This window comes from Camelus ferus, chromosome 13 (genome assembly GCF_009834535.1).
Source record: "Camelus ferus isolate YT-003-E chromosome 13, BCGSAC_Cfer_1.0, whole genome shotgun sequence".
In the NCBI taxonomy this organism is placed as follows: domain Eukaryota; kingdom Metazoa; phylum Chordata; class Mammalia; order Artiodactyla; family Camelidae; genus Camelus; species Camelus ferus.
This window is the reverse complement of record NC_045708.1, coordinates 7,464,287-7,489,314: the sequence shown is the minus strand read 5'-3', so window position 1 is coordinate 7,489,314 and position 25,028 is coordinate 7,464,287. Positions and strand designations below refer to the sequence as shown.

Here is a 25,028-nt window from a genome sequence, read left to right as displayed (position 1 = left end):
GCCGCCGGCTGCGGTGTCTCCAGCCCGAGGGTTCAAGCCGGCGGTCCGCACATCCTGGCGCTCGGAAACTCCGCGCTGAGCCAGAAACGTCAGCTCAAGTTTCCCCTCCCAAGTCGGGCACCCCCTCGCTCCTTCTCCAAGCCCGTCAGTGCCTCCCTGACCCCGGCCCCACGTGGCCCCTGGAAGCGGGCCGCACTACCCTGCTGCAGCCGACAGACGGCCCGCCCCAGCCACTCGGGGCCGCGCTGCGGACCGGCGGCCAATGAGCACGAGCGGAGCGCCGACGGGGGCGGGGCCGCCGAGCCGCCGCGCACTCGGGCGGCCACTGGAGGGCTTGGGGCCCGCCCCTGGCAACAGGCCCCGCCCCGTCAGCCAGGTTAGGTTGCGGCGCGGGCGGCGGGGCTGAGTTGGTCCCGTTGTGCTGCGGCTCCGCTCGGCCTGCAGTCCCGGGCCCGCGCCCCGCGCTGCCCGCCTGCCAGCCCGCCATGGAGCCTGGCCCCGACGGCCCCGCCGCCTCCGGCCCCACTGCCATCCGCGAGGGCTGGTTCCGCGAGACGTGCAGCCTGTGGCCCGGCCAGGCCCTGTCTCTGCAGGTGGAGCAGCTGCTACACCATCAACGCTCGCGGTATCAGGATATCCTCGTCTTCCGCAGGTATCCCTGCCGGCCCGGGCCCGCGCCCCCGAGCTCCCGCGACGTTCTCAGCCCAGACCGCCGGCTGCCGGCTGCCCACCCCGACGCGAGCCCGCTGGAACTCCTGCCCTGGTCTCGGCCCAGCCTGCCCCTCTTCCTACCGGACCCCTGGTCTTGCGCCCTTTACCTCCGGACGCCCCGGCCGTCTCTGCCCGCTCCTCCCCTGCAGAACTGTCAGAAGTTCTCGTGAACTAGGCCCCTCTCATCCCGGAGTCCCCTCTCCACCCTGCCTCCCCTCTCCCTGGGCTGGGAACCGGCGTTTCGCGCGGTCCTCTTCGGCGGGGAGGGAGCCAGAGTCTGCGCCGACCCGACGCGCCGAGCTCCACGTGTCAGTCCCAGACACGTCAGAGCTGGGACCCCGAGTCCAGCCTCCACCTAGCGGGCCTGCTGCCGATCTTCGCCACGTGTCATCCCCAGGACTCACCCCTGGAGCCCCTTGGCAGGTTGGGGGAGATTCTTCTCACCCAGGGCGAGCAGGGGCATGTTGCCCCCTCCCAGGGAACCCAGGTCCCTGACTGTCACTCCTGCCCACAGTAAGAGCTACGGCAATGTGCTGGTGTTGGACGGCGTCATCCAGTGCACAGAGAGGGATGAGTTCTCCTACCAGGAGATGATAGCCAACCTGCCCCTCTGCAGCCACCCCAACCCACGCAAGGTAGTCTCCCTCCCACCCAGACCCAGCCCTGAACCCAGTGATAGGTCCCATAGAACAGTTTGGGGGGCTCCAGATGTGCCTAGTGCTCAGCCCAGGTGCTTCCCAAATGCTTGTCAGAGAAAGTGCTGGTAAGGACAAGGGGCCTAATGGAGGAGCACTCCCATTTCACAAGGGTTGGGGGCAGACACAGCCTGACTGAGGCCTGAAGCTTGAGAAGGAGCAGCCTTGGTAGGAGTTTCCAGGAAAAGGGGACACCTCCTGCCAGGTTCCTGGGGCAGGAAAGCTTTTCTAAAAGTAGAAAGTGAAGTACTGAGGTCTGTGGATCAGAGGAGCTGAGAAATTGTTCCAGATGGTTCTGTCTGCTCAGTGCAGTTTGAGGGGCAGGCAGGTAGGCCACTGAGCCCTGCTGGAGCCTGCTTGGTAGGGCTGGAGCCTGCTTGGTAGGGCTGGTGCCCAGAGCCCTGCTCATGGCTGATTCTTCCTCCCCCTGCCAGGTGCTGATCATCGGGGGCGGGGATGGGGGTGTCCTGCGGGAAGTGGTCAAGCATTCCTCTGTGGAGTCCGTGGTCCAGTGCGAGATTGATGAGGTGAGTGCCCAGAGCTGCTGGGCGGGGTCTGGCTTCAAGTCCCAATTCGCCCTGAATTGGCTGTTTACCCTTGGGCAAGTTGCTTAACATTTCTAGGACTGTTTCATGGTCTCAAGAACATGTTGGGAGGATTCAGGAGAAAAATCAGACAGTAAAGCACCTGACACATAGGTGTGCCACCAAGGCTAGTTCTTAGTAAGACTAAGAGGTGATTTGTCACAGAAGTCCCAGGGGACTCCAGCCACTAGGGCATCCCCCCTTTACAGCAGCATGTTTTCGTGAGCACCTGTGTAGCAGGTCCACGCCCTGCCTCCTTGGAGCTGATGTTATGGTTAGGAGGAGGAAGGGTTATCTGATAAAGATGTGCAAGGCGAAGCAGGCCCCTAGGGCGTGGATTGGAGCTGAGGCCTGAATGGGAAGCAGCTAGGCCATGTGGAGGCAGGGACAGGCCCTCCCGGTGGAGGCTGGAATTGCCGCCTCTGAAATAAATAGCAAGAAAGCCACTCGGTTGGGGTGGTTGAGTCTAGGGAGAGGGAACAGGATCAGGCCCTCTGAGAAGTTATGGGGAGGTACCAGACTGCTCCCTGTTTTACAGTTGTGCAAACTGGGGTTCCACAAAGGGAATGGCTTGTCCAAGGTGACTGGGCTATGAGAGGGAGTCCTACTTGACTTTGTTTGGCTCCAGGGCCCCCAACCCCCGTGGCCCAGCCTGTTCCTTCCTATCCCCTCCCAAGGATGTCATTCAGGTCTCTAAGAAGTTCCTGCCGGGCATGGCCGTTGGCTACTCTAGCTCAAAACTGACCCTACATGTAGGTGACGGTTTTGAGTTCATGAAACAGAACCAGGACGCCTTTGACATCATCATCACTGATTCCTCAGACCCCATGGGTAAGCAAGGGTTGGGCCTGGGGCCTCCGGCAGCCACCAGTGGGGGGGTGGGGCAGCCTCCCGATCTGTGTCCCAGGTCTGAGTTGGAGGAGAGGACAGAGGAGCCACCAGACCTAGTGTGGTACTTTTCCCTTCTGAGTTGTCTTCTACCCCCTCAAACATGGCTCAGCAGAGTAGGGGGCCTGGGCTACTGTCCAAAGTCCACAAGTTGGTTGGGGACCTGGAGGAGAGTGGGGCTCTGGCCTTGGTCCGCTGAGGCCTCAGTTTCCTCTTCAGCCTCCTCTCTGCTCTTGACAGACCAGCATCCAGGTGTGTGCAGGGATCTAGTCTTAGACCAAGGCCCAGGGCAGAGATTCCCCTGATGCAGTGCTGATGAGGATCCCCCAGGAATGGGGTTAAAATGTGGAGCTCCCCCCATACTGGGGTAGTGGAACCCTGCATCCCTCAAAAGCATCCTATTTGTGGTTGGTTTCTGAATTCCAAAGACCTGGCTTCAATTCCCAGCTCTGCCTCTTGGCAGCTGCCTGGGTCTGTGCAGTGGGGTGACAGTGGCCAGGCCCTTACCCCTTCCTCCCCGCAGGCCCTGCTGAGAGTCTCTTCAAGGAGTCCTATTACCAGCTCATGAAGACCGCCCTCAAGGAGGATGGCATCCTCTGCTGCCAGGGTGAGCAGGCCTTCCCTCAGGAAAGGGTTGGCTGGGGTGGGACAAGGCGGAGCAGCCTGCCCGATGCCAATGACGAGATGCTGATGCTGCCGCCGCCTGCCTGACCCCCAGGCGAGTGTCAGTGGCTGCACCTGGACCTCATCAAGGAGATGCGGCAGTTCTGCAAGTCGCTTTTCCCCGTGGTGGACTACGCCTACTGCACCATCCCCACGTACCCCAGTGGCCAGATCGGCTTCATGCTGTGCAGCAAAAACCCAGTGAGCTGCAGGGCTGTCCTGGGGGTGGGAGCGGGCTGATGGGCTCGGACAGCACTCGCCTGAGACCCTCCCCCCCGCCACCCCCCCGCCCCGGTCCCCAGAGCACCAACTTTCGGGAGCCTGTGCAGCAGCTGACGCAGAAGCAGGTGGAACAGATGCAGCTGAAATACTACAACTCCGACGTGCACCAGGCAGCCTTCGTCCTGCCCGAGTTTGCCCGTAAGGTGAGCCGCCTGTGGGGCAGGGGGACCCAGGGCTCCCTGAGGGGCCGCCTTGGCCTCCACGCAACCCAGCATCCTCCTGACAAGGCCTCATGTTCCACCAGGCTCTGAATGATACGAGCTGAGCCCAGGTGCCGCTGCTGACGCCACCCAGGACCTCGGCCAGGGAGCCTCCAGGGCACCTGGGCCCCCCAGCCCTGGACAAGACCCCTGCTGGCTCACCCACCAGCCAAGTGTTACAGGCCCCAGAATGCTGCCCGGCCGGCCCCACCGGGTGGACTGTCTGTCTTTCTCTGTGGCGTTCAGCCGCCAAGCTTATACCAGCTGTGTACAGTGCCATCTCCACCTTCTGTCACTCCTCACTCACCAAACACGTGTATTTATAACAAAATTCTGAATTGTGTGTCCCTGGACCTCAAATGGTCCCAGGCAGGGGCTGCATCAGCTATTCATGGGTTCCCCAGTGTGCCAGACTCTCCTGGCCCTGCCGTCTGGCCTCTAAGCAGCTGCTGTGTGCATAGGCAGGCCTGCCTCCCTGTATAAGCTTGCACCGGTCCTTTGACCTCTGTAGTACCTAGGGACACAACTGGTCATCAAACGACCCAGATCTGTCCTGAGAAGCAGGCTTAGTCATTCCTTCCCCAAGCCCCACACAAGATTGGTGGTGACACCTGTGGGGCCAGGGCTGGGAGCTTGTTAAGTCAAAGGCTTTGCTTTTCCTTTGGGCTACCTGACAGGGTTCTCAGGAGAATTTGGGCCAGGTCTCACCCTAGGGTAGATGCTGGAGGTGACTGCAGCTGGCTGGGGTCCAGCTACTTGGGCCTGCACATCAGGTGCCTTGACTTGGCTCAGATTTCAGACCTGAGTTCAAATCCTGCCTGCCCCTCCTCATGAGTGTGGCCTCTGGTAAATTCCTAGAAGCTTCTCTCAAGTGCTGAGAGGTTGAGAAGGGAGGTGTGGGTTGCCACACCAGGACTGTGGGCACATGACTGTCCCCTCTCCAAGGTGCTGAACCTCCGGGCACCCCAGCCCTCCTGACTGCTGGGACTGAGGCTCTGGTGGTGGGACAGGAGCCACCACAACTGGGTGCAGATTGGGGAAGGGAGCTTCTAGCTTACTCCTACTTCAAGGGGATTGGCAGGGAAGGTCCCTGCTCCTTGCAAAAGGATGTCACCAACCTCCACCCCACGTCTGCCCTTAACAGGGCATGGCCAGATGATGTGTTAACATGGGGGACTTGGGGGTAGGGAAGGGGACAAGGGAGTGGCCCCAACCTGGTGGTGGTTTGATAACACCCCCAACCCCACCCCTACCCTGGGCAGCCACTTCGGAACCCCCACTCAGCAGGGGCTAAGACTGCAGTCATAATGAGCATGGGGAACAAGGGTCCAGCTTTGCCACCAACTCCTTGCATGGCCTCGGCCAGTCACCCAGCCTTCTCTGGGCTTCCTGTGCTTCACCCTCAGGAAGCCACTGGACCAGGAGCAGAAGGAAGACCAGCATGGCTAGTGCTGCTTCATCACCTGCTCTAATTCCTTTAAACTTGACTGTCTGCCCACGGGGAAGGTCTTATTAGGTCCCCTCAAGACTAGGTGACATGCCTAAGGCCATGCCAGGCAACTGGCCTCCCAGGGGCCACCCAACTCAGTCAGCCTCTGCAGCTCTGCCCGAGCACCCTGGGGATCCCAGCAGGGGCACCCACCTGGACCTCCACTCAGCAGCCCTCCCCACAGCCCATCTTACTGGCCAAGCTCCAGGACAATCCATGAGGACGACCCAGGGAGTGAAGGTGGGCAGGGAAGGAGGGGTTCCAGCTCTAGGGGTACTGGACATGGGTTACATTAACTCTGACTTGAGCTGCTCACAACTCCTGACTCGGGTACCCCGTCTGTAAAATGGGAGCAATGGTCTGCACCTGTTACAAGGCTTCATTAAGGAGTATGTGTCATTCAGTGCTCACTGAGCTGGTGAAAATCAGGATTTCTTGGGCCAGAGAAGGAGGGGAGCGGGCCCAGGTTGCAGAGAGCTAGGGCCATTCGGGAAACAAAAATGCCTAACCAGAAAGTAGAAGTTGTCTGCAGTGTAAACCCCTCCACTTTCCCAACTTCTAGTGAAATCTGCACATATATGCAGGCATGGACGTTAAGAACTAGCACTGAACCCTACAATTGGGCGGACGTGATGTAGACATGGACTGATCCACTGAAGCAGAAGCAGGCGTTTGGTGGGGATGTAACCTGAGTCCTCCAAAGTCCCAGAAAACTGGAAGAGGGCAGTGAACAGGCCATGTCTGTAGCACAGAGAATAAAATCACTCCTCCATAAAATCTAGAGTTTTGAAGCTCAGTTATTAAAATCAGCCCTGCCCCCAGTTGAAAGATTCATACAGCTCCCACATGGGTTGTTAGGTGAAAACTAGCAGTCATCCTCTGCCCGCTTCTCCTCGGAGGCAGCGCGTCACCTCCTCCAGCTGATTGCTTTGGTATTTACCTTCCTGTCTCTAAATAACATGCTTGTATTACTACTTCTCACCTAGTCAGTTTTGTCATAATCTGTTGATTTCCCGCTCGGGAAGATGAGGATTTAGCTCTTCGCTCACCTGCTCCCAACATGCTCTCAGCAACGAAACGCTGATCTCGGCTGGCACAGCAGCCCATGTTTGCACCAGCACAGCCATGCACAAGCCATTCGCAGATGAGACCAGGAGAAAACTAACTTTTAGCTCTGGCGCAGCTTCTTGTTTTCCCTGGAGGCTTTTCTCATTCGCTTAGTTTTCAATACATTCATCACTAACTTAGCCCCAAACTTTTACCAAGTCTCTAAAGCTCTTAAGATCTTTGGACTCAACACGCTTCTTGAGGTTCTGGTCAATATGCTAATTGATTTTTTTAAATTGTGAGATTTGTATTTTACTTAGTCTCATTAGAGTTTATAATTAATTCATGATTATATTTAATGGAATGTTCAGTAATAAGAAATATTAATGTACATACTATGTACTTTACTTCTTTACTGTGAGTTGTACCATAATGTATATAACATCATTTAGGAAAAATAACTAAACATTTTTTTAAAGAATATTTGGACTCCATAGGTGTCCTCATTTTCATCTTCCTCACTACCCCAAATGGAACTTCTTGTTGGACTCTTGTCTCTTGATCCCATGTCTTCCTGTTTCTGGTTTACTACCCCCCACCTTTTTGTTTTTTACTTTTAATTTTTTTATTTAAAATCTTTTTTGGTGGGGGAGGTAATTAGGTTTACCTATTTATTTATTACTTTTGGTAGAGGTACTGGGGATTGAACCCGGGACCTCATGCATGCTAGGCATGCACTCCACCCCTGAGCTGTACCCTCCCCCTACTCCCTTGTTTTGGTGGAGCATATCCTAGAGGAGCTTTCTAAGAAACAGCACAAGGGATGAAGGTTTTAAAAAATCTGACATGCATGGAAATGTCTATTCCACCTTCTTAATGGATGGGCATAGAATTTGGATGAGTATACATGTTGGAAATGATCTTTCAACATTTTGAGATTTGCTCTTTTCCATTGTTATTAGTTATCTATTGCTGTGTTTAAAATTAGTCCCAAATATAGCAGACTGAAATAAACATGTCTTTCCTGTGGGTCAGGAATTTGGGAGTGACTTCGCTGGTTGGTTCATTCATGAGGCTGCAGTCACCTGCAGCCTTAACTGGAACTGGAGGGTCAGCTTCCAAGATGGCTCAGTCACATGACAAGCAAATGACACTGGCATATGTTAGGAGGCCTCAGTTCCTTCCCGAGTGGACCTCCCCATAGAGACATCATGTGTCCTCATGACATGGCGGCTGGCTTCCCCCAGAGCAAGTGACCCAAGAGAAAGCCAGGTGGATGCTGCAGTGTCTTGTATGGCCTAGCCACACATAACACACCATTATTTTAGCCATATCCTTCCTATCCATAAGCCCTTTTCAGTGTGGGAGAGGACTACACATGAGAGCATGAATACCCTAACATGAGACTCATGGGAGGCTGTCTTGGAGGCTGGCTTCTAGTTTCCGGTGTTACTTTGAGAACTCCAACATCATTCTCTTCCTGATCCTTTGTGATCTGCTCTGTTTTCTCTCTCCTTTCCTCTCTCTGTCTCTCAGTTTGTAGAACATAACTGTCCTCTCCAGTGTCTTGAAATATCATGTGTCAATTTCTATTTTTCTCTGTTGTTCTGGCACTTGGAGGACACTTTGAGTTGGTAAACTTGTGTTCTTTTCAGTTCTGAGAAATTTCCTTGCATAATTTTGTTTATAATTTCCTCTCCTCTGTCTTGTCTTTTTCTGGAATTCCTGTTATTCAATTTTTGACATACTGTATAGGACTTCTTTACTATTTCTATTTTTACTTTGTTTCTTTACTATTTTTCTTTTTTACTCTATCTTCTGGAAGATTTCCTCAATCTTGTCTTCCAAACATTGAGTTTTTCATTTCTATCATGTTTTTGTTTCCCCAAACTATTTCTTGTTCTCTGAACACTCTTGTTAAATAGCATTCTGTTCCTGCTGCTTGTCCTGGCCTTTTTCCTTGGAAGATGTTCATGGCTGCTTCATTTTAGTTTTGGACATTTTCTTCTCACTGCCTTTTTCTGTATTTTTGTTATTGGTGGTGGTGGTGGTGAATTGTTTAGGTCTTTCTCACACGTGAGGTTTCCCTCAGTAATCCTTTTGAATGTTCTGCTCATATGTAAGACTAGGGACTAAAAAGCTAATTGGAAGCTCTGAGCTCTGACAGGTTTGTCAGCTGAGTTTCACAGTGGGTGATGTGGCTGAGTCATTTGCTTATAGAACCTTAACATCAGTATCTTTAGGTCTTTTCTCCTGAACTGGTCACACTTCCCAGGAAAAAGGGACAAGCCTGGTGGCTGCCAGATTCTAGGAGCTGAGTCAGAGGAAGGCCAGCCTGGCTGCTGAAGGCCCCTGTTTTCTGTGTGCCCCTCCCATGCTCAGCCGGGCCTAGGGCTCTCCGTATACTCCCTCCAAGAATAAGCCTCCGAGTTCCTGCTGGGGCCGGGGGATGGGAAGTAGGGATTGGCAGGATTCTTAAACGTGGCCAGAAGGACTTGGTACTGCCAATTCCTGATTCCACTGCCAGCTTAGAGTTGCTTCCTGGAGCATTGTTTCCACCTGTCCATCTGTTTTTCCAGTTTCCGAAATGTTGATGCTGCCTCCTCTCCCATATTCCCCGTGGCTGTGGACTCGTGTTTTTAAAACTTCCCTTTTCTGTCTTAAAGTACGTTCAGGAGGGAAAGGTCGATGCATGTGTGCACTCCCCCATCTCTACCTAGAAGCCATCATTGTCAAGATCATTGTCACGGAGACCCTGGCTGACCTCAGATGTCACACACTTCAGGGGAGCCAGAGAGGTTAAGGGTGCGGGACAGAGCCAGGTTTTGTTCCCAGGGCTGGCTGTCATCCAGGTTCAGCCCCTGGCTCCTGGAGCATCCTGTCCTCCCTGCCTGGAAGTCTGGGCAGGCAGGAGTCATGGGGTATATTCCCAGAATCCCAGGGTCAGGGAGGCTGGGGGCAGGGCCAGGCGTTGGACAAACAGATCAAAGGTGAGGCACTCCAGATCAAACAGATCAGAGGCTGGGACTCCAGATCAGGCCTGGCCAGCTGGACGACGAGTGCCATGAGGTGGGCAGAAGCCCCCCGAGCCTCCCTGGCAGGGGTGAGGGGTGAGAACAGGCCTCACCACCCCACCCCCACCGTGCTGCCTGCAGGCTGCTGCTCTTCCTGGGCCTGCTGTGGGGCGCGGCAGCCACATCCTCGGGCCCGCAGTGGCCCAAGCCCATGTTTGGGCGCCTGGCATCTCCCGGCTTCCCAGGCACGTATGGCAACAACGAGGAGCAGCGCTGGACCCTGACTGCACCCCCCGGCTACCGCCTGCGCCTCTACTTCACCCACTTCCACCTGGAGCCCTCCTACCTCTGCGAGTACGACTTCGTCAAGGTGCCACAGGGCTGGATGGCCTGGACACACTCGGGCTGGGGGTTGTCCCCAAAGACCGACCAGGGCTAGGGGACAGGGCCTACTGGGATCAGGGTCTGGCCTGGGAAGAAGGGAGGGCAGGCCTTGGGTCTTCTCTTCCCTCCCTGTGTCCATGACCCCACAGCTGAGCTCCGGGACCAAGGTGCTGGCCACCCTGTGCGGGTGGGAGAGCACGGACACAGAGCAGGCGCCCGGCAACACCACCTTCTACTCACGCGGCTCCAGCCTGGACGTCACCTTCCGCTCTGACTACTCCAACGAGAAGCCTTTCACGGGCTTTGAGGCCTTCTACTCAGCAGAGGGTGAGCTGAGAGGAGGCCGGGTGCAGGAGGGACTAAGATGACCAACTGCAGCTGGGGAGTAACTCTGTCTCAGGCCAGGCCTGTCCTCCCTCCAGTCTCCCTCCCTCCCTCCGTGAGGCTGGATTCATGCCATACCAGCAGGAGAGGCGTCCACACCTGCTCTGACGTCACTGTGTTGCGAACACCAGTAACAGACATGACCTCTGCTCTAGACTGAGTCCCGTCCCGCGCCAGGTGCTGAGCCAGGGACAGCCTCACGGGCATCTGCGGTGCAATGGCCGAGTGAGCCCATTTACAGGCGGGGAAGTAAAGCTCTGCTAGCCTGAGCCCAGCATCTGCATGTGGGCTTCTAGTCTGACACTTGATTTCAGATTCTGGTTCCTACAGGGACTTGCTGTGTGACCTTGGGCAAGTGGCTCAACCTCTCTATGCTCCTCCCAGGCTGCTACAAGGGTTCAGTGAAATCTGCGTAGAGGCCCGCCCACTGGTTCCCTTGCTGCTGCCTTCACTAGCCTGGCCACTTTGAGCAGGACACTTAACCTGGTTTTAAAAAGTGGTGTTTATGTCACCTCCAAGTGTTGCAGGGAGGTGGCCGTGACCCTAGGCCTCCAGTGCTTGGCCGGGCATGGGCCACCTTCAGACACAAGGAGGCTCCTCTCAGGTCAGCCATGAGGCCCAGGCCTCAGCGCTGTCCTATCTCCTTCCCTGCTGACTGCTTGCCTGGCCCGCCCCTCCCCCAGACATCGATGAGTGCCAGGCGCCCCCAGGAGAGGCCCCCACCTGCGACCACCACTGCCACAATTACCTGGGCGGCTTCTACTGCTCCTGCCGTGCAGGCTATGCTCTCCACCAGAACAAGCGCACCTGCTCAGGTGAGCTGGGGCTGCACAGAGGGGAACGGGGCTGCGGGGAGGACCCTGTGCCTGGCCCAGCCCTGACCCTCCTCAGGATACAGCTGGCTCCTTAAGGCCATAGCTGCTCTGCCCAGGCAACTGAAGGGACTACTGGCCTTGGCCCACTGGACACTTCTGGGTGGCGGCCCCTCCTGTGATCGTCTGTCCTCTCTCCCAACCATCCACCCATCCATCCACTCATGTTCTCCAATTCCTTGCCCGCCTCTGCCCCATCCTTGGCTCATTCTCACTCCTTTTCAGCTCATTCACTTGGTGAACATGTGCTGAGCCCTCACTATGTACTTGGCCAGCCAGGGCTCACCCTCCGTGAATCTTCAGCGTGGGGGCAGGGCCTGCTCTAAGCTGCTGGTTCGGCCCCCAGCAGGCCAAACTCTTTGGCCTCCACTGCACAGACCCTGCTCTGCACCTCTGCCAGGGCCTGGACGGGAAACCAGCTGGTGCCCTGGGGAGCGAGCAGCCCCAACCCTCGGTGCTGACCCTGCCTCCCCCCTGACTCAGCGTCCCTCCCCTGTATTTCTGTCTCTCTGTTCTCTCTTCCAGAGCAGAGCCCCTAGCCTCCCCTCCAGCTCCAGTCTGGGCTGGGTGAGAGTGCTGCTGCCCGAAGCCCCCATTGACCCCCACCTCGGACCTAACAATAAACCTGGCTCCACCTCCACTTGCTGCGTGTCTCTGGAGGGGCGGGGGGGCAGGGGGGCAGCGGTCTGCATGCTGGCCCCTCTCCTCCTACCCTCATCTTGGCCTGAGGAACTCTAGTCGATGGGAGCCCCCTCCACAGGGCCACAGGCTCCTTCATCAGAAGGGCTTGCTCTGCTCCCCAAACCTCATTTTGAAAACAGGGCGCTGAGGCCCAGAAGGGGCCGGGGCTGGCCTGAGTTCACACAGGGGAGCAAGCTGACTACTCCCCCACTGAGAATCCAAGTGCTGAGCGCAGACCATCCTTGGGTCTGCCTCCTGTTCAGAGGGCAACTCAGGTCTCATGTGTGCTGGGCGGGGGGAGCCTGATCCAGAGCAGGGAGGCCCAGGGAAATATCATGGATTTATCGATGGGCAGGCTGGTCCCCCATATCCAGGGACAGCTCCCTCTGCCCCATGAGGGGCAGCCATGTGGAAGAAGAAAGGCAGTACCAGGACCCCTCTGAAAGCCTCTAGCTCAAATGCCTGTGTCCCCTGCTTTGTCCATGGGGAGTCGGGGGCAGACCCTCCCATGAGTGACACTCCCTCTGCAATGGCAGAATCAGCTGTTCCAATGGGGAAAGCAGGCACTAGACTCGTTTATGATCCATATGAACTTGAACTTCCTTCACCTGCCTGCCCAGGGCAGAGCCCAGACTCAGGGAAGGTGGGCAAGGGTAATAGGTTGCCCTGACCGTTCCCGAAGGGGGCCCAGGGGAAGCTGGGCTGGACTGGCCAGGCCTGGGTACTGGTGGGTGGGGACCCTCATGGTGGATGAACTTGGAAGTTGCTGGAGTCAGCGCCGGGTGAGGGGTCCTCAGTCTAAGGACAGTCCCCTCCTCCCCCCTCTCTCCCTCGATTCCTTTGGGAACAAGGAAAGTCCCTTTCCCTTCTCTTGGTGCAGACCCTAGGCGGACCATGACATCCCTCCCACACTCCCCTCACCCCTGGAGTTGTGACTCTGGCCCTGGGTTCCCCACACCACGAGCCTCAACTTAGGGCCCCCATCATCCCTGGGGTTGTGAGTGTGGCCTCTGGAGAATGTATATCCAAGTGTCGCCTGTTTCAGCTCAAGCCTGGAAGCCAGGAAAACCTCCCACTAAACTGTCCCTCAGACACTGGGGTGAGGCATTCAGTTTTGGGAGGTCCTTCTGGGGCTGGCGTGTGAGGGTGGACAGGTGGGCCTGAGCCACGCTGCCTGCACCCAGCTCACCCTGCCTGCCCTCCCCATTCTCCCAAGCCCAGTGTTCAGGCCAGGTTTTCACCGCCCGGTCTGGGGTGCTCAGCAGCCCTGAATACCCGAAGCCATACCCCAAACTCTCCAGCTGCGCCTACAGCATCCACCTGGAGGAGGGGTTCAGTGTCATCCTGGACTTCGTGGAGTCCTTCGACGTGGAGACGCACCCCGAGAGCCACTGCCCCTATGACTCCCTCAAGGTCTGGTTCCCGGGCCCCCGCCTCACCCTGGCTCAGCAGGTCCTGAGGTGACAGGGCCTCTACGCTTTCAGATTCAAACAGATAAAGAGGAATATGGCCCGTTTTGTGGGAAGACGTCGCCCCGCAGGATTGAAACCAAGAGCAACACTGTGACCATCACCTTTGTCACCGATCAGTCGGGGGACCACGCAGGCTGGAAAATCCACTACACCAGCACAGGTGAGGGCAGGGGGGCCTTGGATTCCAGCAGGAAGCTCTTCCAGAAATGTCAAGGAGCCACACAGGATGGAGCTCTTCTCGGCCAGACCTGGGAGCGTAGGCGAGGAAAAGTTTTCCTTAATCCTTTTAGTGTCCCTGGCTGGGTCTGAAAAGCAAACTGACAAAGACAGGTTAACAGGAAAAAAGCGTATACATTTATTTCATGTAAGTTGTATGCGGCACAGGAGCCTTCATAAAAAAACGAAGACCCAAAGAGACAGCTAGACCTGTGCGCTTCTGTGCCAGGCTCGCTGAGGTGTGGCAGGTTAACGAGTATGACACAGGGGAGTAAACCAGGGTAACTTAGCAAGGCCCGTTTGTGAGGATTCCTCTTGGCACGTTTTTGTCTTCAGTGATAAGGCTTCCATCTGGGTATAGGGAAGACACTGTCACATGAGGGTCTTGTGACCTGCTTCAGGGGAGAAGGGTGAGGTAGGGGAGTCAGAATGACCTTCCTGCTTCTGCCATTTTCTCAAACCCTCTCAGCTTAAAATATTCAACTTGCCAAGGAGCTGTATTTTGGGGTAGTGTGTCCTGCACTCCATCAGAAGACAGACTAGATTTGAATGTGGGTGGTTTGTGAGGCAGTGGTCCCCATGAGGGAAATGCCATCCACCCACCCACCCACTCACCCATGCACCCATTCACCATGCCCCCAACCGACCATCCCTCCTTCCACCCACCCACCCCCTCAACCGACCTTCCCTCTGTCCAGCCCCCCACACCTCCAACCGACCATCCCTCCTTCCACCCACCCATCCATCCCCTCAAACAACTGTCACTCCCACCCACCCACACACCCACCCTCCCCCCATCCAACCATCTCTCCTTTCATCCATCCACCCAGCCAGCCAACCATCCCTTCTTCCATCTGTAGGGGAGGAAAAATCAGCTTTCCCTCTGCCCTTCTAAATTCTTGGCTGGGAACAAAAGACAGACCAACAAGAGAAAAACAGAAGTTTGTGAACATGTATGTCTCATGTATACATGGGCGATAACCCAGAGGAAAATGAGTTAAGTCTCAAAGGTGGCTTAGAATTCAGGCTCAAATACCATCTCCAGCTAAAGACAAAAAAGAGAAAGGGAATAGCAGAGGCCAGTTATGGAGAGGTGACCAGGAAAAGCATGTAAGCAGGAGGAAGGTTGGTTATGCAGATTTAAGACCCTGCCCTCTCCTTTGATAAGAGTTTCTAGTGATTTTGTCATCTTTCTCCTGATACAGAGTGGGAGACACTCTTACAAATAGAGATTTCCTTTGTAAATGTAAATTTCCCTTAGAAAAGGGTAATTTCTATTCCATTTTCAGAGTTTCTCCTGTGTTCACTGTTTCACAAAATAATCAGCTCAAAATGCAGTTGGCCCCCCACATATACAGCGATACAGACGGCTGACACTCTACCATTTTATCTGAAGGACTTGAGCATCTGCAGATTTTGGTATCCACTGGGGTCCAGGAACCAGTCCCCCACAGACACCAAGGGACAACTGTAATCCTTATGCCAAAGAGGCATATTTTGGAGGGCAATATCCTGCCACCCATCACATACATCCACCTGTCCAGCCTTCCCTCCCTCCCGTGCTTCCATTCATCCATCCGTCGTATGGCTGTGCACCAGGCCCTGTGTGGGGAATACGTAATGCCTCTGCCCTCAGTCCAGTCTAGTCACAGCAAGGTGACCACAGCCCAGGGACAAGCACAGACAAGCACCAAGCAGGATAAGAGTCCAGGGGAGGGACCTGGCCCAGGCAGGGGCTGGAACCTAAGGAAAGCATCCTGGGACAGAAAAAATGCGAGATTGGATTTAAAGAGTAAGTAGGTATTAGAGGAAGGTGGAAGGGTGTTCCAAGTGGAAGGGAAGAGTATGTGCAAAAGCCCAGAGGCTCCGCCTTCTTGGCATGGAGCTGTAGAGGGTGTGATGGGGTGGGCAGAGATGGGGGGGGTCTAGACTGGAGCTACAGGCAGAGTCTGCAGCTGGAGCTGTGCACTCCACCTCCCTGAACTGCCTCCACTGGCCCTGCCTCCACGCTGGGGAACTCCCGGGCCTTCTGCCACCTCTTCCTTGTGACAGACCCTCCAGCGCTAGAAGGTAGTCCACTGGAGGCACCTCCTTAGACATAGTCCAAGTCCCCCCACCTTCCCAGCACTGACCTCTGGACCCGTCTGCCCCTCTCACCACTTTCAGCCAACAGGTCTTTCAGGATGTTTTTGGAAAAACAGAGTAACTGAGCTGAGGAGGCAGGAACTGGAGACAGCTCCAAAGCAAAAAACCCAAGGACCCAAGGCATGCTCAGAGCACAGGCTGGGTGTCAGACTGCCCCGTTTTGTGTCCTGGCTCTACTGCCTCTTGGCCAGATGACATTGAACCTCTTACATAACTTGTCTGAGCCTTGGTGTCCCAATTATCCAATGAAGGACTTGGAAAGGTGGGGATTTGTGGGTTAAGGCAGAAGGCACGGGCACATGGTGTGCGTGGAGGAGGTGGTCATCAGATTATAGGCACTGGAGTAATTTAAAAAATGAGGAAACTGGATTAGAAAAGATTAACCCTTGGGCCATCTCTGTTGGAAGTGTGGGAAAGGGTGAGAGACTGGTCAGGAGGGAAGAGACCAGCAGTTTGGGAACATTTCATGTGCTTCCTGTTCATTTTATTTTTGGGGGGGTGGAGATTATTAGGTTTATTTATTTATTATTATTATTATCAATTTAATGGAGGTACTGGGGATCGAACCACTGAGCTATATACCCTCCTCCCGTTTGTTTTTTGAAAGCCTTTTGTTTCCCTGTAGGTCAAAATTATGACACTTCCAAAACAGGGGTGCTAGTTTCAGAGCAAGTCAGAGGAAGAGTCAGGTGTGCCAGGCTGGTGGGTGAGAAGGGGCAGGGACAGAGCCTAGATGTTCTGGCAAAGGAAGGCATGAGCAGGGCCTTGGCTTGGGTATGAAGCGGCCTCGGGAAGCCCTGGGCCTCTGCAGGGCCACCCAGGACATCCCTGGACATCAGCAAAGCGCTTCCGTCCGTGCTTCACATCCAGTCCTCACAACAGCCGTTGAAGGTGAGCAGCCATTCTCGTCACTCTCAGCTTACAGACGAGGAAACAGGCTTTCCTGTGAGGCAAACCCATGCAGTCCAGCTTGCTCCCTCCAAGTCACACTCCCCCGTTCTCAGCCATGAGTGCGAGGCTCCTGGCAAGGGGCAGATGCTCCCTTTGCCGTGGCTGTGCTTCCTTACCGCGGGCCTGGCTTTCTTTCCATCACTTTTGGCTAAAGCCCAGTCCAGGCAACAAATCCTAATTTGTACAATATGCAACACCGAGAGTTTAATCTTCCCTTTGGTTTTGAATCTTAAGAACCCTACCCAACTTGTGGCAAGCTCTCTTTACACGTTGGATGTTTCATTTATAAATGAAGAACTTCTAATTGCTAAACTCAGACTTGCCTGCTATAGCCCACATCCAAACCCACACGCCTGGTTTCCTTACTTAGCTCAGCCTTGCCCTGATCCGACGGCGCCACCTAATGGCCACATCTCCCCCGTGCAAGCCAAATATATCCTGAAAGACCGCTTCTTCGTCTTTTGCGAGACAGGCTACGAACTTCTGCAAGTAAGTTAATACAAAACTGTAAGTGCGCCATAACCATGATAGTTTAAAAGTGCATTCATATTTATATCAACAAATGTGTGAAAGGAAAATGGGAAAATAGTGTTGTCATGGTCATCTTTTCCCTATGGTTAAACAATAAAATTCAAAGAAACGATACATTTGCTAAGAGAAATGGCTATAGAGAATTTTTTATTCTTAGGAATTCTGCTTTTTGAAAAAGCTTTTCTTGGAAAGCTGATGATTAAAATGAACACCTCTTCTCTGTTCACACATTACAGCAGCTCTCAGTAAAATGGCTGAAACGAGCCTGCCATCCACGTTCCACACGCGCTGTGGTATCACCTTGCATTAAATCAAGCTCCTCCTCCTGGTCAAATGACCTTTACATGAAACAAATCCTGGCCCCATAAAAAATTAGCTCCTGCAAATAGTATATTCTGCAAAGTTATAAACAGTGACCACCGTTAAAGGGGAGAGAGAGTAATTTCAAAAAAATGCTTAGTGTGTTGCTTTAGGGGCACAGGTAAGAGATTAACATGTCCTCTTTATGTTCTTCAAAATTGTCACTGAATCCCAGTGGTAAAAAGTAATAACATTGAAATGCTAGCTAGCTATGCAATCCAGTCCTGTGGAGGGGCAAAACCAAAAAAAAAAAAAAAAAAAAAAAAGGCACTTTTCTCACCTTGCAAACTTCTGGGCAGGCTCTTTCCACATCATCTTTGGCTGCAAACTTGTTCAGTTTCTGATGAAAAAAAAATCATCCTGTTTTCCTTTGGAGCATAAAGCGTCTCCAAAGCTTTACTTATGTTTCAATAAGTGAAAATCTTTTACTCTAAGTATTAGCACTGGAAACTGAGCACACGTGTGAAGCTTATGGAAGTATTTTTAATGACTTTCTTCCAGCTAATAGCCACAGGCTAGAAAAATCCATTCGCATTCACTCTGTCTGATCAGCTTGGCCTTCCCCAAACTTTTTTTTTTTTTTTTTTGGTTTTGAACCTTTAATAAAAGTTAAAAGATGAATGCAAAAGAATACAATGCTGAAAACTTAGTAGGAAGGTGAATTTCACTAGATGTTCAAATCTGGTATAGTGCAAATTTTGTTCATACTATTTCACCTTTTTGTTTTGTTTTGTTTTTTTTGAAGTCTGTTTTGGGGGGAAGGTAAGGAGGTTTATGTATTTATTTATTTTAATAGAGGTACTGGGGATTGAACCCAGGGCCTCCTGCATGCTAAGCATGCAGCTCTACCACTGAGCTGTACCCTCCCCCCATACTATTTTACATTTTTACAAACTCAAATCACTTTGGTTCATGTACTTGCTATAAAGTATTGGCAACAAAATTTATTCAGATTCACATCTTTTGGCTGCATTGTTTCTAACAGATATAATTTATTATAATTTATAAATTTATAATTTATTTCCAGTTTAAGAATACTTGTTTGTGCATATTGAAGTATATTTGATTCAATTACTGCTTTCATCTGATAAATTCTGGTTTTTCACAAAATGCTGACATGGCCTTCCCCAAATTTTTGTGAGTGGGAGGTAATCAGGTTAATTAATTAAAATGGAGGTACTGGGGATTGAGCCTAGGACCTTGCGCATGCTAAGTACACACTCTACCACTGAGCTATTTCCATCCCCCTCCCCAAACTTTTGACCATCACCCTTTGGCACTTTTAAGAGATGGTGGAACATCAGCATTGTTGATCAATTTGTGAGATCTGATATATTCTTGGATTAAAGTGGAAAGCAGAAAATATAAGTTGCTGCAGAGGTCAACATTTGATTCCTAAAATGCCAATACATCTTGAAAAGTGAGATATACACATAGGTGACATACCAAATCTGCACATGTATCAAGGCAGTTGGGCTGCGTGTCGTCATGTGGGTACAGCACCCCCTTGGGAGCATCTCCTGAAACACTAGAAGAGGAACTGTGGGAGCAGAGCTTTGGGCAGTGGTTTCACGATGTAAACAAGGACATTAATATTTTCTCAATTCTCCTTTAGGGTAATTTGCCCCTGAAATCATTTGCTGCAGTCTGTCAGAAAGATGGATCTTGGGACCGACCGATGCCCGAGTGCAGCAGTACGTACGTGTGACCACAATGCCCACAGCTGTTTTCTGCTATTATTGCTTCTATCGCTTTTTCTGGTCTTTTTAAAAAATGGTTTTATTTACCAGGGCTTGAACTCTGAATTTGCTTCTCTTCCTGAGTCTCTTGCACTCTTGGAGGTTAAAATGGGACCAAGCTACTAGGAGAGGTTATTTGCTTTAGAATGGTCTATTTTAAAATATTTTTCTAAGTATAAAATACTCATAGACGGGACAGAGAAAATTACATTGTAATATTCAGAATCCTGCTGTACGAGAGCATAATCACCATTGCTATTTCGGTGTATTTCCTTCCAGTTACATGTCTCACACACGTAAACACGTACAGGCTACCGTCTGTAGGGATAGGGGTAACTGTGGTATGTGTACACACACACACACCAAACTGGGATGAGGGTGTTCATTACTATTTTGTGAACTAAGAATCATGTATCTTATTTCTAAGTTTTTAAATTATAACATACATATGAACTGGAAAAACAAAAAACATACAAAAATTTATAGTGAAAGCCCCAAAGTATCTCTAAGACACGGGTCCATTCTTTCACATTCTTTTATCTCCTATGCTATTTATACTAACGTATTTCACTATTACATACTTTTTAACCAAAATGAGATACTATTATCTGATTGCAGTGTACTCTTTCCCTCCATAATGTTAGGATATCTTTCCACATCAATCCAAGTATTAATACAGCTACCTGTCCTTTTAATGACTGCATAGTATTCCACCAGAACTCCTATGCTTTTACCTCATGATTTCTATTATTTCCAGTGTTTTACTATCACATACACTGCTGTAGTTAATACCTGTACATAGATTTTCACATTTTGTGCACAAGTTTCTACAAAATTCCCAGGAGAATTTATTCATTTCAAAAATTTACATTCCCATGAGACTACCAATTCGTTTAGTTCAAAAAACAGTAGAGTTGGCACTGAAGGGAGTGTTGGAGTAAGAGGTATGGGTTTGAGCCCCGATTCTGCCACTTTTCACTGGGTAGTTACAGGCATCTTATCTGTAGAGAATCAGACAACGTATCGGCAGAGCCAGACACACTGCTATTAAGTTGCTGAAATCTAAGTGCAGTCTTTAAATATCCACAGAAATCCATCAACAATTTTTAATGTTTACTGTGTAGAAAATTATGACTCTCAGACTGGTATCAGTGTCTCACAAATTGGTTACTTCACATTCTTAAGTCCTAACAGGTGTGAATTCTAACCCCAAACCAGGCCTTCTGAAAAGTTCAACTTAGGAGAAGGACCGTGAGAAAAAGCTGAGTCCTTCGGTCATCTTTGTACTGTTGTATCCTTTTCTATCTTTTAAGGGCAACCAAATTTTTGCCATTTTACATCCAATCCGGCTGCATAGGCTGTGCTGTTTCCTTCCTTCCGTGGTGCTGTGTTCTGCTGCATAAGGGTGTATTCAGCAAATGACAACCACCTTTCACATGTTGAGTGAGTGCTAAGGTGGTTTCAAATTCGCTTCCTTTAGGGAAGGCATCATGCCACTCCTTGCCCAGGGGCTTTCACTTCAACCCAGCCGTTTAGTCAGGAATGGGAGTGAGTGATGCTTTAAAACGACACTAGGGCGATTCTCTCCATTTTCAGAGATTAAACAGATGTCCACCACACAGGGGAAAACAAACACTTCAAGCTACAGCACCACACAGCACAACCACCTATCAGGCTCCATGTCTTTTTGATGTTAGTATTCAAAGTACAGACGGAATCTTCCCTCTCCCTCATTTATCAGTCGTTGACTGTGGTCCTCCTGATGATCTACCCAATGGCCAAGTAGAGTACATCACAGGTCCCGAAGTGACCACATACAAAGCCGTGACTCAATACCGCTGTAACGAGTTCTACGTAATGAGAAAAGACGACGGTAAGCAAACTGCTCGAAGCTGGGGGTGGGTGTTATTGGAACCTAAGCCCTCATGATCGGAAAATAAACTTACCAACATTTTTTTGGCTAAGACTAGACAAAAGATTAAAAGGCACTTTCTTCCACCTGCTAAGTGAGCTACTGCAGTTCAAGTGACTTTAATGTCAATTTGCAAGAATCTGAAAACAGATCTTATCTAGTAAATGACTACTACAAACACACAATATATTCCAAATGGTTTAATTTAACAAGTCAAAACCTTATCATTAAGCACTTGAGATCTTGATACATATTCAAGTTACACATCTAAAAGGTTTCCACTTTGCAAGCAAACATGGTAATGCAGAGACCTCCTACTTATGAAATCATGTAAAATGGTTATTCAGACACCTCTATTTCCCACTGATGCTCAAGAATCAACATTTTTCAAGGGGGGTATTCAAGCAAATGACAACCACCTTCTACATGCAGTTAAACATTTTTGCTTTTTCAATGATTTGCAGGTAAATATGTGTGTGAGGCTGATGGATTCTGGACGAGCTCCAAAGGAGAAAAATCACTCCCAGTCTGTGAGCCTGGTAATGGATACATTTATACAAGAGATTCGTAATTGATGGGAAGTAGAACTGGGTAGGAGACAGTAAGTAGAGCTTTAGCTGTGTAGGCAGAAATGTAACTTCAGCAATTGGCTTAGACCAACTTATTATTTCTAAGTAATACGTTCTCATTATCCCCTTTTCCATACGGAGAGGTTGTTAGGTGCTGACTGCATCAGTCATTTGATTATTTCTGACCTTACTAGGCAAGCATAAAAATTTAAACAATTTAAAAAGTTATCTTGAACCATTTATACATTTATAAACAGGAATTCTGCTACTTCTCTGTAAAAATGCTATTAAAACCCAAAGCCAATAACTTCATTATTTCCCTAAGTAATTGTTTTCAATGACATCTAGTTTTTAAACATTAATGCAATTTGCCTTTTAATGGTACTTTAAAAAATGTTTTACCAGAATTGGCTCTGAAGATACAGTTGAGTGATTTTAAAAAAATCACAAAATAATATATTTATTACCCCTATGTTATTTGGCTTAGTTTTAAAACAAACAAAAAAACCCCCAAAAAACCCTCTTAGCTGACACAATGTTTCCAAGTTTTAGTAACAGTATTCTGCCACAACAGGAAACATTTGCTACATTAATTACATAAGTATTTAGTTAGCAATATATATATGTAGTAAAGGCTAGTGTTTAGGAATCAACTAGACCAAAAATAATTTCTGAACCTGAAGGTTCCTGGCTACAACTGCAACATTCTAATTTTTAAAACATTTCTGGAGGAGGGTATAGTTCAAGTGGTAGAGCGCATGCTTAGCATGCACAAGGTCCTGGGTTCAATCCCTAGTACCTCCCCTAAAAATAAACCAAATTACCTCCCCCACCAAAAGTAAAATTAAAAAAAAATTCAAACGTTCAAAGGGGAAAGTAATTTTGCGAACCCTGACAGTGACCCTAGTTTCCCCTTTCCTAGAACGTGGTAAATACCCCTACTTTACAAGTAGGAAAACAAGCAATGAAAAGCTTATTTCCTTTCATTTCCTATGCACATCAGCTCAGACAATTCCTGTTTGCCCTATTAAATAATTTTCCCAATTGTGAGACCAAATTATTTTAACAAAACAAATTTATTTCTAAAAGTTAATTTTCACTCACCTCATTTTCTGAGGGGTTGCGACATACCAAACAGTTTTTTATCAGGTCTTTTAACATGGTTCTAAGCAGCCTCACTTGCCTGTATAGGTGGACACCCACCAATTCATGTGATGCAGTTTTTGGTCAACGTTAAATATACAAAACTCCAAAGAGGTAATAACTGGAGAAAAACACCACTAGGTTTCTATAAAGGTTCTATACATCTGCTTTTTTCCCCAGTTTGTGGAATATCAACCCGTACCACAGGAGGCCGTATATACGGAGGACAACCTGCAAAGCTTGGTGATTTTCCTTGGCAAGTCCTATTATTAGGTGAAACCATAGCAGCAGGTGCACTTCTATATGACAACTGGATCCTAACAGCTGCTCACAATGTATATGGGCAAAAAGAAGATGCCTCCTCCCTGGACATTAGAATGGCTGCCCTGAAGAGACTGTCAACTCATTATACACAAGCCTGGGCCGAGGCCATTTTTATACATGAAGGTTACACTCACAATGCTGGTTATGATAATGACATAGCATTGATTAAATTGAAGAACAGGGCTGTAATCAATAGCAACATCATGCCTATCTGTTTGCCAAGAAAAGAAGCTGAATCCTTCATGATGACAAATGACATTGGAACTGTATCTGGATGGGGATTAACCCAAAGGGGTTTTCTCGCCAGAAATCTAATGTTTGTTGACATACCAATTGTTGACCATCAAAAATGTACCGCTGCGTATGAAAAGAAGTCCTATCCAGGGGGAAAGGTAACTGGTAACATGCTTTGTGCTGGTTTAGAAGCGGGGGGCAAGGATAGCTGTAAAGGTGACAGTGGAGGGGCATTAGTGTTTCTCGATAATGAGACACAGAGGTGGTTCGTGGGAGGAATAGTGTCTTGGGGTTCCATTCATTGTGGGGAAGCAGATCAGTATGGGGTCTACACAAAAGTCATTAACTACATTCCCTGGATCAAGAACATAATTAATAATTTTTAATTTGTATGTTTTCCATCAGTAAATGATTCCCTATCTTTAAAAATACCTTAGCAAAGATCTTAGCAAATTGACCTAAGAAACATTTACATCACAGCTGCCGTTTCACCCCCAAACCAAACCAAACGACAGGGGAGATTGCCTTTCAAGCACGTGGTCTCCACTTGCCAGTTTTCCACCACTTACTCTCTGATTCAAGGGAACATAAACCATTGTAGCAATTTTCGTCTTTGCCAATCCAACAGAAACTCACTGATTAAATCTGCATTGACTTACAAAGTTGTTCTTTCTTACTGATCTCTGAGAGCATTATATATTATAGCAGTAGTGGTTCAGGAATTACCTTGAATCATAGGGATTTTTGATAGATAAATTGGAAATATCAATACTTTATAGCCTAGATACTGACTGATTTCCATGTTAAAACCAATACCACAAAATGGTGAGATATAATTTTTCACTTATCAAACTGACAAGACAAAAAGAACATGGAACAGCACTATTTCACATTGTCAAAGACAACAAATTTTCTAAAGGACAATTTGGCAATATATTTCAACAGTCTTAAAAGTATGCATAGTCTTTGACCTGGTAATTCCAATGCTATGATTTTAATTTAGCTGTAAGGATGTTCTTAGCACTTAGAGATAACCTAAATGATGTTCAGATTCAGAAGACAGTTGAATCAAATGTGGCATTTCCAAAAGATGAAATACAACATTAAAAATAAGTGGTGGTATTATAGATAAATCTGCAGTGTTTTCCTTCTTACAATGAACATGAAGTATGTGGGCACATTTAATCAAACAACAGATTACAGATCATACAATAGCTGAAAATAGAACTCAAATACACAATTAAGAGTTACTCTAATATTCAACAAAAAAATTATTCTAATTATCACATATATCTTCTGAATTACTAAGTACTTAACATCTTTTTCCTAACGCCAAAATTTAAGCTCACACTTAACCTTAAAAATCTCATTTCATTTTAGTTGGCCACTCCTCCCTAAAAAGGTTTAATAGCTAGCATTTAACAAAATTTTTCATTCTGGCCAGTTACCATTATACGTAAAAATTCACTGAGTTTTGACTAACTCGTGCATATAAAGTGCAACTTCTTGAGACTCACTTTTTAAAGGAAACTTTCCAG

The 25,028-nt window shown here is 49.6% G+C and overlaps 2 protein-coding genes and 2 long non-coding RNA genes across 13 annotated transcripts; 2 read left to right on the top strand and 2 right to left on the bottom strand.

Moving 5' to 3' along the window:
* Positions 1-361: 361 nt before the first annotated feature.
* SRM (spermidine synthase) lies at positions 362-4,354 on the top strand. Its single transcript, XM_032495175.1, has 8 exons — positions 362-652; positions 1,226-1,346; positions 1,841-1,933; positions 2,668-2,821; positions 3,402-3,485; positions 3,597-3,742; positions 3,844-3,966; positions 4,068-4,354. Exons 1-8 carry the CDS (start codon positions 486-488, stop codon positions 4,086-4,088), a joined length of 909 nt encoding a protein of 302 aa, XP_032351066.1. The 5' UTR covers positions 362-485; the 3' UTR covers positions 4,089-4,354.
* Positions 4,355-9,484: 5,130 nt separating this feature from the next.
* Positions 9,485-24,617, top strand: MASP2 (mannan binding lectin serine peptidase 2). Of its 10 annotated transcripts, XM_006179918.3 has the most exons (11): positions 9,485-9,628; positions 9,715-9,943; positions 10,107-10,284; positions 11,025-11,156; positions 13,111-13,307; positions 13,379-13,526; positions 17,049-17,167; positions 19,185-19,263; positions 21,050-21,181; positions 21,685-21,759; positions 23,113-24,617. In XM_006179918.3, the coding sequence occupies exons 1-11, from the start codon at positions 9,624-9,626 to the stop codon at positions 23,874-23,876; spliced, it is 2,058 nt and encodes a 685-aa protein (XP_006179980.1). In that variant the 5' UTR covers positions 9,485-9,623; the 3' UTR covers positions 23,877-24,617. The 10 variants fall into 10 exon arrangements, with proteins under 10 accessions (XP_006179980.1, XP_032351061.1, XP_032351063.1 ...); XM_032495170.1 differs by lacking the exon at positions 23,113-24,617 and having other exon boundaries at positions 21,685-22,470; XM_032495172.1 differs by lacking the exons at positions 21,685-21,759; positions 23,113-24,617 and having other exon boundaries at positions 19,185-19,267; positions 21,050-21,185.
* LOC116668254 lies at positions 13,849-17,910 on the bottom strand. Its single transcript, XR_004325341.1, has 3 exons — positions 17,850-17,910; positions 17,045-17,161; positions 13,849-13,977 (listed from the first exon to the last, which is right to left on the bottom strand). It is a non-coding gene; the product is annotated as an uncharacterized LOC116668254 (long non-coding RNA).
* On the bottom strand, positions 18,139-18,807 carry LOC116668255. The gene is made up of 2 exons (XR_004325342.1): positions 18,453-18,807; positions 18,139-18,285 (listed from the first exon to the last, which is right to left on the bottom strand). It is a non-coding gene; the product is annotated as an uncharacterized LOC116668255 (long non-coding RNA).
* Positions 24,618-25,028: the final 411 nt, after the last annotated feature.